Source organism: Vanessa atalanta, chromosome 9, assembly GCF_905147765.1.
Source record: "Vanessa atalanta chromosome 9, ilVanAtal1.2, whole genome shotgun sequence".
Lineage (NCBI taxonomy): Eukaryota > Metazoa > Arthropoda > Insecta > Lepidoptera > Nymphalidae > Vanessa > Vanessa atalanta.
The window spans coordinates 9,791,447-9,803,993 of NC_061879.1; the positions used below are offsets into that span (position 1 = coordinate 9,791,447).

The 12,547-nt window shown below is 31.9% G+C and overlaps 2 protein-coding genes across 2 annotated transcripts in view; both read left to right on the top strand.

Moving 5' to 3' along the window:
- The first annotated feature begins 3,485 nt into the window (after positions 1-3,485).
- Positions 3,486-5,020, top strand: LOC125066159 (trypsin, alkaline C-like). Its single transcript, XM_047674106.1, has 4 exons — positions 3,486-3,556; positions 3,713-3,869; positions 4,227-4,485; positions 4,691-5,020. The coding sequence occupies exons 1-4, from the start codon at positions 3,511-3,513 to the stop codon at positions 4,985-4,987; spliced, it is 759 nt and encodes a 252-aa protein (XP_047530062.1). The 5' UTR covers positions 3,486-3,510; the 3' UTR covers positions 4,988-5,020.
- A 3,495-nt stretch (positions 5,021-8,515) lies between these two features.
- Positions 8,516-12,547, top strand: part of LOC125066241 (ATP-binding cassette subfamily G member 4) — a 37,313-nt gene continuing 33,281 nt past the window's right edge. Inside the window, exon 1 of the mRNA XM_047674240.1 lies at positions 8,516-8,913. Within this exon, the coding sequence (XP_047530196.1) occupies positions 8,718-8,913 (196 nt within the window). The 5' untranslated portion in view covers positions 8,516-8,717. The remainder of the gene's footprint in view (positions 8,914-12,547) is intronic.

A 12,547-nucleotide genomic window follows, 5' to 3' on the forward strand; every position in this document is an offset into this window, starting at 1 on the left:
GAGTAGTGATTTCAGTCGCGATTCACGCTGAGCCGAGGTTTTGAGATGCAGTAAGTGCAAGACTTGTTTAGATTCTTGTGATCGAATAAGTCTCATTATTTTTGGATATTTTATATATATTGGGAGAGGTTCTTCGAGGCATTTTTATTAAATCGAAATAAAAGTATTCTTTAAGACTAAACAAATTGTAAGCACAATTTTTAACAAACACATTTATAATTAAAAAAGCCTATTTACCTATCCAAATAAACATATAACCAAGTTTATTCTAACCAACAATATATATACCGACCAAAAGTCCAAACAAAATAATATAATTTAAGAATAATTATTGTAAGTACGGAGTTTTCACAAACACAACAGTATTAAGGAAAGTTACAAGAAAAAAACAACCAAAAAACTTCCAGCTTAAGCTGTACCTCTTAAAATGTTCAACTACATCAATGAAAGCTCAATTTATATTGAATTTTTTTGGTTATTTTTAAATCTTCGAATGTACATTTTTTTCAATTTAATTTTCACATTAACCTTTAAACATAATGGCTTTACAGGCTATGCCATTTACTATTATAAACTACTATTTATACAAACATACTGAATTGCTTCCTTCGATACTGTAAAAACTATTCTCAGAAAACAATAAAGTCTTCTTAGGCCATAAATTTCCTCAAATAAATATTTCATTGGTTTTTATTTTCTTCGACGTTCTAACATAAATTTGTAATGTTGAATGTATGTTGTTATAATAATTGTCTAATCTTCTGAATACCATTAAAATGATGACTATTATTATCGAATCAAATAATTTCACGATAATACTCTCAGAGACCAACAGAAAACCATGAAAACTATTGTAAAACATATTATGTGCGATCGTCTCGGCGTCACTGAAAACTCACTTTCTATCCCTTTTCCGTCACTGTGACACAAGTTTAATTTTGAACAGCTAGTCTAGCAGTATACATGTAAGTCAATGTTTATTGTACAGTCAGAGTAAGAAAACCTTCGTCAGTTTTCAAATTCATTCCTTTATCAAGTATCGTAAACTCTTAGTACCTTTTGAAACTAAAGCACTAAACAGACAATTGCATATAAAACTAACATAGTATGATAACTGGGTTCAAAATACTGACTACGCCTAGTGTCATATCAACAAGAAAATCTTTGTAATGGCCTAATAAGTCATTACAAGATTTAAATTAGATAATTCAATTCAATTCTTAGTTTAATGGCTTTTAGTTGTGCCATAGGGCACAGATTATTTCGCCAATGTCACGTAGGATGGAGAAGACACGAATGAGATTGATCGGTATGGTTGAGAAAACAAACTCAATTAAATTTTAAAGTCAAATATAGTAGTAGTAATTTCCTTGTTAATCCGTAACCTAGAACAACACAAACATTAAGGGTTAGTAATAGAAACTAAACTAAACTATATATAATAAGATAAGACACTCAATTGGACTATTCACAACTTAATTTTATTACATTTAATATATTTACACAAAAAAGAACAAAATGGACTAAACACAAACGTCAACAAACATTCAACATTTATAGGACGAGGAACTTTAGGAGGGAGAATGTCGTAAATGGGATGAAGAAGTTTAGGACAAAGGAATTAAATTAGATATTATATCTTCTACTGAATTGTCAAAGTCTGTCAGTGTCATATATTTTCTTGCAATATCTTGCAATTTTACAACAATTAGAAAAAAAACGCTTGTAATATTATTCGGTCTTCGGATTTTTTAAAAAAAATCCGTTTCAATATAGGCGATAATATAAATTTTTATAACCATCAGAGTCCCTACTCTATGGAATGGAACATGTATTGGGGCTGCTGATTGAACGGCGCCATAAGGTAGTGTCCAGGCTGGTAATTAAAAGGATAACTTAACCAGTTGGCTGCGATATAAATATAATCCTTTAAGCTAGGTTATTAAATGGATGAAGAAAGGCGGATTACATCATAAAGCCACAGCATTAATTCAAATAATTTATCTTATCAAATAGATATATATTAAAAATTGGGAAATCACATTTTTAACGAAATGCGTATAGGTATATGACATATATATAAATTATATATAAATAATATACACATTTAAAAAAAAATACAAGATTTTTTATGATTCCATAGAACGTATTATGGACACTTCTAATGCCGTCAACATCTACCCGCAAACTTCAGTCTCGTGAACAAGACAATATTCGTAGATAATGTCGAAATATCGAGCTCCACCAAATAAAAATAAAAAACATGGTAAATATCCCGTTTTAAATACTGATCGTATTATGTTCGTTTTTATAATGTCCAACGTTTGTCTTTTGTGAGATTATTGGATTATGGACGTATAGGTCGACGTCTGGTCTGGGAGACGTGTTCGACCAATTCACTTATCTACCACTTCGGTAGATAAGTGAATTGGTCGGTTGGATTAAAAAATAAAAATATATAATGCTGTTCGAAAAAAAGCAGATCGTGTAGTTAAACTTAATTTATAAAATATCACTTATATTAAGGGTTTCAGTAATCTATAAACCGCGCGCAATAAAAATGGGACGCGACTTTTTGTAATTGGCACAAGCGGAATCCAAATGACGGGCTATATATTTTATATAAATAAGGAAAAGACATAATAATGGCAGATACACCGATTTCTACACACCATTTACATCAAGGCTATGAATCCGACCTTAAAAATGAAAATCGTGGATAACACATGAATGGTACACATTTGTACTTTTACAATATGTAAGATCTGAAAGGATAATGATTTCACGACCTCCGTGGTCGAGTAGTGTGTACGCGTCGTACGTGTCGGAGTGGCGTACCCATGAAACGGTTTTCATAAAAACCGTTTCATGGGTACGCTACTCCGAGGCCCCGGGTTCGATTCCCGTCCGAATCGACGTAGAAAAAAAAGTTCATTAGTTTTCTATGTTGTCTTGGGTCTGGGTGTTTGTGGTACCGTCGTTACTTATGATTTCCATAACACAACTGCTTTAGCTACTTACATTGGGATCAGAGTAACGTATGTGCTGTTATCCAATATTTATATCATATTATATATATATATTATATTAAAGGATGTGTGTATGTTTTAGCTTTTATCTCACCTATAGTTATTATAAAACTAAATAGTCGTTGACCATGCCAGCGATGGACAGATATAAATTAAACAAGTATAAAAATACTATGTATAGCCTTATCTGACAAAAAACCAAGACATGTCAACTAAATATATGATTTATATATGTGCACGTACAACTCATAGGATTGTGATATAAAACAACTAATGATTTATCATATATTTTTGATAAATACATAGATGCATATTTGCGAATTTTATTCATGAAATATAATTACATCCCGGATTATGGATTATTGATAAAATGTAATAAATTAAATCTTTATCTGTTTCAATCCATCACAAATAACACTTTTTATATATAAATGTCCCATGTGGTCCCAGCAGTCGACACAACAGGTTGTTAACAGTCACAATGCGTGCTCTCATCGTTTTAGCCCTTGGCCTGGCAGTGGCTTCTGGTGAGTTATCTTCTTGAAACGATTAATTTATCACAATGTCTGGCTATGGTATATGGTCTTTTGTTTATGACCATTTGAAGAGATACAAGTATAATAAGTTAAGATCCTTTTTTAAATATGTACGTTTCGTGTTTGATAAATAAAATTTATTTGCAGCCGATAGGATCATTGGGGGATCCACGACGACGATCGATCGGTACCCATTCACTGGGGCCATGCTTCTGTCACCCTCAGGCTCTGGATCGTTCTGGCAGGCTTGCGGTTCTTCTATATTGAATAACAGAGCCGTTCTCACTGCTGCTCACTGTTTCGAGTGAGTACATCGTATTTTGAAAACTAAAACTTCATAAGCAAATTGATTTTTTTTGGGTTTCATATGAAAGATTTCACCTTCTGTGTTTCATTGAGTCAATATAAAGTATTTATCAAAGAAAATTTCGTGACCCGATTAAACAAAGCTAGAAAGTAAATCATTAAAAGTCACATGATGGCACAGCACACAGCCTTGCTCAAATAAGATGGATTGCTATAATAAATGTCCCATTCTGACATCGTAAATGATGATTTGTTATGTCTTAAATATAGTGTTATATACATATATTAAGTGTTCATACATCTTATCACTCGCTTAATGTAAATACATTTCTACAATAAGTGATATTCGTTTCAGCCGACACCCTTCAACTTCCCAATGGCGTATACGCGTTGGTTCCACAAACGCCAACAGCGGCGGTTCAGTCGTAACCACGAACAGAATCATCAACCACCCCAGTTATAATAGGCACACCTTCGACAACGATATTTCCGTTTTGAGAATCAACGGCGCCTTCTCTTTTAATAACAACGTTCGTGCATCACGTATCGCTGGCGCCAACTACAATCTTGCCGACAATCAGGCCGTGTGGGCCGTCGGATGGGGAGTTACTAGCGTAAGTCTCAAGTTATCTCATTTCAGTGCGCTGTGTATTTTGTAATATTTTCATATTTATAAACTAGTCATTTTACAACGCCTTAGTCATCGATGCGCTCCCGACATTAAATTAAATAATTACTTTAATTAATTTTGAATTTAATGTAGAAAGATAAATAAGACCGAAACGAGATATAACTAATATCAAACCAATTATATTTTAGGTCGGTGGCCGACCTTCGGAACAGCTTCGTCACGTCCAAGTTTGGAGCGTAAACCAGAACACATGCAGAACCCGTTACGCGGAGCTCCGTCGCACAATCACTGCTAATATGTTGTGCGCGGGCTGGCTCGATGTTGGCGGTCGCGACGCGTGCCAGGGTGACTCTGGTGGTCCTCTGCTCCACAACAACATTGTTGTCGGTGTGTGCTCTTGGGGAGAGAGATGCGCTTTGGCTCGTTACCCTGGTGTCAATGCTCGTGTATCACGCTACACAGCCTGGATTCAAAACAACTCTTAATTTTTTAATTGGAAATAAATTATAATTGTTACTGCTATTTATGATTTTATTATATTACTCAATAATCAAACAAAAATGGAAGTGAAGCAGAGTCATAGCCATGAATTGTCAAACTATAAGTATTTCCTTAAGAGATACATATCTACGAGTATCATATCATGATTGAAGTAAATGACTTATCCATACTATAAAATATTTGATTATATAGGTACCTATGTACTATAAATAAAGTTTAACTAGCTGGTGTTCGCGACTCCGTTCGCGTGGCTTTAAGCCCCAACTCAAAAAGGTGGAGTTGTTATAAGTTGGACATATCTGTAGGTTTTAACTAATAAACACGAAGTAGTGTTGTTTGCAGATTATAATTCTTTAATTTTTAAAATAAAAAGACATTTTTCAATACATGACGATGTGAACAATGGGCTCTCTATATTGGCTTAGTGTTAATAATTTACTGAAAAATAATTGTGTTAATAATTTACTTTAAAAAGTCAAAAGAAAAAATGTATTAAATTCACTTATCCTAATGTAAGATGTGTCAAAACTAATATACTTTTAAATGGAGAAGCATTAGATGTTTTAGAAACGACAGAGTTCCTTAGTATTACAGTAAATTCCAAGTTCCAATGGGGCCCCCATATAAATGGATTGGCGAATAGATTCACCTCTGCAGCCTAAGCGGTAAAAATAAACTATATCTATAGACTTTTGACTGACGTAGATACGATTTTTATTTCCATAGTATATTGTCTTATGGCGTTCTACTCTCAGGTAATGCAGCCGATATTAATACCATTTTTTGTATTGCAGAAGAGGCCTATTCGTGCAATCTATAATCTGGGCCTAAAATATTCGTTTAGGCGTAAATTAAGGAAATTAAATAATGGCTTTCTCAATTTGTTTTTGATAACGATATGTATGTACGAAAAAATTTAAATGTTTTTTCCAGAAATTGTGACGTATATACTATTAATACTAGGAACAAGCGTAAACTTGTTACTCCAAGTGCCCGATTACACTGGGTTAGTAAATCTTTTGTGGTTACTTTTGTCAAACATTTTAAAACCTACCTTGTTATTCGTACAGCAGAGATGTATTCACTGTCGCTTTCGAAAGTAAACTAACTACCCCGCCGGAGAATACCCTATTTTATATCGCTTTTATTTACCATCGAAAATATTCTTGAAACACATTGAAAAATAAACATAAGACACACAACCATTAAAAAAGCGGCCAAGTGCGAGTCGGACTCGCCCATGAAGTCTTCCGTGTAAGCAAGTAAGAAGGTTTATGTTTATAAAATTAAATGGTTTTTTTGTATTTGAATTGATTGAATGAAAGGTAAATTGCGGTTTTCGAGTTATGACGTATTAAAAAAACTAATTACTAAATCTCGTTCAAACCGATATCGGGTGGAACTTTGCATCATATATTTATTTTAGTTTTATCATTCTCTTACTGTAAAAGTTAAAAGGAGCACATTTTACCACTTTGGAAGAGTCTTTCGCGCAAACTATTCAGTTAAGAAAAAAATCAAATTAGAAACCTCTATACTATTTTTGAAGACCTATCCATAGATAACCCACACGTTTGGGTTCGTGGAAAAATTTTTTTTGAGTTTCAGTTCTTAGTATGGGGAACCCCAAAATTTATTGTTTTTTTTTTCTATTTTTGTGTGAAAATCTTAATACGGTTCACAGAATACATCTACTTACCAAGTTTCAAGAGTATAGTTCTTATAGTTTCGGAAAAAAAGTGGCTGTGACATACGGACGGACGGACAGACAGACACACATGACGAATCTAAGGGTTCCGTTTGTTACCATTTGGTTACGGAACCCTAAAAATGAGAATGACTTTCAGCGAGTTGGAAGACAGTCATGGTATCGGACGATGTTGTTGGGCAGACTCCATTTTTCATAATGTATATAAAGCCTATTCCAATTGAAGTAGGAATCATGATAAACAAACCTTAGATTTACGGATTTCAGGCGATTAACTAATAACTCAGCTATATTGTACTAAGAGTTTATATTTTAATATATCTTTATTTATAATACAATACTTTTACACTTAACTACTTTAATTTTACTTCCAAAATTCCGATAACATTTTCGTCGACGTTCAAAACGCCATATTTTCGCAAATCCTGGATAATGAATATCTTAGATTAACAGCCTGTAAACGTCCCACTGATGGGCTAGAGCCTCCTATCTTTTTGAGGAGAAGATTCGGAGCTTATTCCACATATACGTCGATACACATGTGGCAGAGTTTAGTTGAAATTAGACACATGCAGGTTTCACGATGTTTTCCTTCAGCGCCGAGCACGAGATTAATTATAAACACAAATAAAGCACATGAAAATTCAGTAGAGCTTGCCTGGATTTGAGCCCGTATTCATCGGTTGCGATGCACGCGTTCTACCGTCTCGGATTAATCAAGCTCTCGACCAACAATTAGAATCAACTTGATGTAAAATGTTTTTTTTTCTCCTTTTATCGTCTGAATAGAATATAGACAAAAAAAAATCGTCTTAAATGTTCCGTCAATTGAATGCCATAAAATAAATACGTCATTAATACTATATATTTAATACTATATATTTTATTAAAAACATTAAGTCCTGACATCACAAACGGTTAATTAGTACCTATCTAATCGATTTTGTTAATTATTTTATTGCATATCTTTATTTATACATTTTTTATTATTAGTTTGTAAAAATACTTTAAATTAGAAAATGGTATTGAGTTATGGGCTTATCGACATTTTTGTTAAACGAAATAGTTTTATACCAATATTAATATAAGCGCCATCTAGCGAAGTATGTGAGAATCATTACGTCAAATAAAGTATATTTATTTCTTACGAATTAATCAATTAAAGTTACGCTCTGTAAAGGTAGATGGCGCTGTTAGCAAACGTATTAATTATGATTATATGAATGTATTTCCAAATAATTGAGAATTCGTGCTAAGAAAGGGCACTAGTACGTTCCTGCGATGAAATATTAGGAAAATATGAAGATATACGTCCGTTCAGTAGCATTGTCAATATTCTACATTTTTTAAATATGTTGGCACGCTTCCCAAATAATAAGACAGGCATCTTTGGGTCATATCTTTTATTGTCAGATATTTAAAAGTTTTAAAAGAGTACATAATAGTTTATTTGTTTACAGTCCATAGAATAATTATTAATAAAATTATTTCTATTAAAAATACTAAATTGTTAAGCTACAATTACCTAATTCTTCCTGTTACAGATATATCTTATTATATTTAATATATGTCTTAGTAGATCTTAATATAAGACATTATAAAGGTCACAATAAAATCACAATACGCCGAAAACTCACTTCACAACTGTCGTACTCAACTTAAAGTATTATTATTAGAAACAATAACACGACCGGCTAATTAAAATACCATGACAAAGGAAATTGAAGCAAACAATTTGCAAGACGCATCGCTTTGTGTCAACACGTACCTATTGTATCTCAATAAAGAGCATTGTTCATTCCGCTTCACCGGCCGACGCATCTCATAACAGCAGTCATTATGTCCACATATTTACAAATTAGCGTGATTCTGTACGTGTAATTATTTACCATATTGACAAAAGATATCAGATAGGCAGCTGCGCGCGCGCATTCAACCGCGCGACGTATCGGATAGCGCACGCGCGTAATTTTTTTTTTGTATGTGCAATAAATCGATACGTAAAAATGATGCTCGCTGGAGCTGAAATAGTGAAAGAGAGTGTAGCGTTCAAGAAAGACGATCATGGAAATTCCGCGGCTGTCATCGCACCAGGACCCTCCCAGCCTGGGACAATGGGCCTCACCCGGGTACCAACTAAGGAACCCGTTGACATCCAGTTCACAAACGTCACTTGCAACGTGTCACTGGGAATAAACAAAGGTATTTATTGAGAACATACTATTTCCTTAAGTAAAGCTTCATGTTATGGTTAATATTAAATCAACTGTTAATTAATAAATAATTAGTATATAACAATTTCGTAGTAATCTTATTTTGAAGCGAATAATATAGGAAATAGAGAAACTAATTACTGATTAGTAATTTGTTGTTGGCATGTAAAGTTGACTGTCGTTTTACAAATAAATAAAGACAATGTTAATAAAATATGGTTGAGTAGGTTAAAGGTTACTAAAGATCAGCAGACGAAGGTAAGAATTCAGAAAAACATACAGAATTGTTCTTGATATCCTTTATATTATGTCATAAATAAAAAAATAAGCCCATCTAAATGTCAACAGTGAGGTGTCGAATAAATGAATTTATTTATGTAAACAAAGAAACGGTTTACTATAGCGAAGCAATTAAACATAAACATTTTGACTTGTATGTAACTTATATCTTGTATTAACCGTTATATCTATGTATAACTTTTTATATACTTTAATATATTATCAAGTATTTCGTAACATAATAGTCACTGTTATAGAGTAAAAAGAAATTTACAATATAAATTAAATAATCAATAAAAAAACATACTTAAATGAAATCATCGTTTGACGCTGAGATCGAAATCTTATATGTGTACATCACACCCAGAAACATCCCTTCTGTGTATAATTGTAAAGTAATGGACATATCCCATAACTAGGCTAAGGTTTCCTCTTTCGTAGGAGAGAAAGTATGCATTTTATTTCACAACGTTACTTCAACCATACAACCAATCCAAACCATCAAATTCTGCATCCTCGGGTTATTTTCCTTTACCGTTTATTACAAGAATGAATAAATGAATTGTTACACAAACTAACCACATGAAAACTCAAGCAAACTCCGTTTGTACGGGGTTAAACCCACAACGCTCCGCACACATTCAAGTGCTCTAACACAATGTACTAATTCTACCCAAAAACTAGCTTTGATAGAACCAATACAATTCTATCATTGATTATACTGGAACCAAAATTGTAAAATTTACAATAATACTAGCTCACATTTGAGTACATAAAGGAGTATTGTATAAATTGAGCGCGTGTGTGAAGTTTATCTACAACTAATTGTTCACTATGACAACGATTGTGATTTTGTATTGAGTCAATTGTTTGATTTGAATAATTGTTTGTGAACCGATTATATATTTAGAAACACTTTTGTGGGACATTGTTAAATATATCCAAATAAGTAGAAAATAAAGATAGCATGCACTTTAGAATAAAACGAATAGCTCCAGTCCGTGTGAATTACAAAAAAAGCAAATGGACAGCAATTATTGGAGACAATGTATATAACTATAGCCTATTCCAATGGAAGTGGGAAAAAAGATAAACAAACCTTAGATTTACCAATTTCATACGATTTGCTAATAACTCAGTTATATTGTGCACTACTTTTCCAAAATTCCGATAACAGTTTCGTCGACATTCAAAACGCCCTGATATCGCATCAATTTGCTGTCAAATGTTGTTTATTTGGCTTTTTTCCTCGTATGGTTGGAATAGAGTATAAATTCACTAAGGTGCTTTCGCCGTTTCTTCTAAGATATTAGTTATTTCTTTCCAAATAGGTACATTTTTGATCAATAAGCAATCAATTTACTAAAAGTATTACACTCAAAATTTTGTTCAGAAGGTGAAATTCTAATTCGACAAGAAAAAACGTAACTCAATTTCAAAGTATGAAGTAAAACCTGGATGTGGTATCAGAACCGGTATTTAAATATTTAAGTTGGATGCGAGTACACTTCCTACCGATATGTACTTACCTGGTTAAATATCTACTGTTGACTTCCTGTTTAATTAATGTAATATAAGAAGCAAGGTAAATATAATAACGTTAATTAAATAATAGGTTTAAAAAAGGATAGAGTTAGTAATTAAATTACCTTTGAACAATAAAAAAAAATGATACTGTTCTCTTTTATTGTTGTTGTTATAGTTCTTAAAATATTGCTTATACCGTACAAGCTACACGCCCGGCTTCATACGGGTGCAATATTAGTCAATATACGACTTTTAAAAATAAATAGAAAATTTACCAGTAAAAAAAAAATTACTGGGTGTGTTGAAATTCCAGGCTTTTCTCTACTTTATAGGAGTTCGGATGTTTTATACATATAAATTTACTGTTGAATTTAAAAAATGGTTTTATTACTCATAAATAGTGAAGAGCATCTTGGGAGCAAGCTAACCGCACGCAAGTTTTTGAGCCGCCACGATTTTAACTAAACTTGTTTGCAAGAAGAGCTTTAAGAATTTCCTGTTAAGAATATATAATATGACGAGCAATTTTCGGAAATCATATTTTAACCTCAGCTTTAAAGACACATATTTTTGTTTCATGTTGTCCAGACTGTAACAGAATAAAATGATTTACTCTGAATAATGTCACAATTAAATATAATAATATTTAAATTATTAAGTTTATTTAATAGTTTTTTAATTAATTGGTAGTATTTATTAATGCATTTAAATAATGGAATTGCACAAGTAAAAAAACTTGAGCATTATAATAATATTTTCTCAGTTCTTATCATTACCAATGTCAATAATGTGATAATTTATCCTTAAGGCCGCTGGTGATTTCAATCTTGGAAGAAAAATCGATATTATTTATCTATTTAATCGTAAAATTTCAATTATAATTATTTATTTCAATTGAAAAAAGTAGCTATTCCGATAAAATGACGATGTACAATTAAATAAAAATTAGAATTGCAATAATAACTCGATGTTAACTAATTAGGAATATTAACGAACTATCGGGCTCATTTGAATAAATGCACCAGTAAGAAGGATCGATGAAATAAAAATATCAATTACAATTATCAAAATTACTTAATTATGAATATTAGCAAAGCATCAAGCCTGTGTCATGTCATAGTCCATTTTGTCTAGGTATTTCTTAAAGCACGCATTTCGATTGTATATATCTAAAGATTTAATAAAAAAAACCGTAATAGGATTGATAACAACTGATTAGATATTTCAAGATATAAACAAATCATAATACGCTTTTTCAAATACAAAATATAATTTATATAATTTAATAAAAGGTTAAATCGTCAATATTCAAAAAAATAAAGGAAAAGTTTAAAACGAATATATATTTATAATTATTACTTTTATCTTCATTACTAAATTTAATCAAAAGAGTTACTGTTGTTTACGTAACTTTTCACGTTTATAATTAGTACTGATTAATTATATTCCAACAATATTATTTAAGTCTATAATAATAAATTGATTATTTTGATAGAAACAGTGTACGCGAAGTAAAAAAAAATTACCCCTGGTTTCCATGTCCGTAAAGTCAATTATTTCTTCCTTGGGCAAAGAGTTTGCTTCCATAAAAACTCCTCAATTACTTTTATCTTTGCCTAATAAATTTCAATCACATGTTAAAAAAAAAACTTTGATTAATAAGGCCTATTCGATAAAGGATTATGTCGATGATAAAAAGTGTACAGTAAGTACGTTTTGATTCCTGCGGGATGGGTAATAAATCAATAACTGTATTTATCTATACATGTAGAGTATATTTATCTCGGTAGAATCTACATTACAAGCCGGTGGTATCT

What these genes read in the sequence shown, in the direction of transcription:
- LOC125066159 (XM_047674106.1), top strand. Translation starts at nt 3,511, where the DNA reads ATGCGTGCTCTCATCGTTTTAGCCCTTGGCCTGGCAGTGGCTTCTG. An exon ending in TGGCCTGGCAGTGGCTTCTG is followed by an intron (nt 3,557 to 3,712) that starts GTGAGTTATCTT and finishes ATTTATTTGCAG; the next exon opens with CCGATAGGATCATTGGGGGA. An exon ending in TCGGATGGGGAGTTACTAGC is followed by an intron (nt 4,486 to 4,690) that starts GTAAGTCTCAAG and finishes ATTATATTTTAG; the next exon opens with GTCGGTGGCCGACCTTCGGA.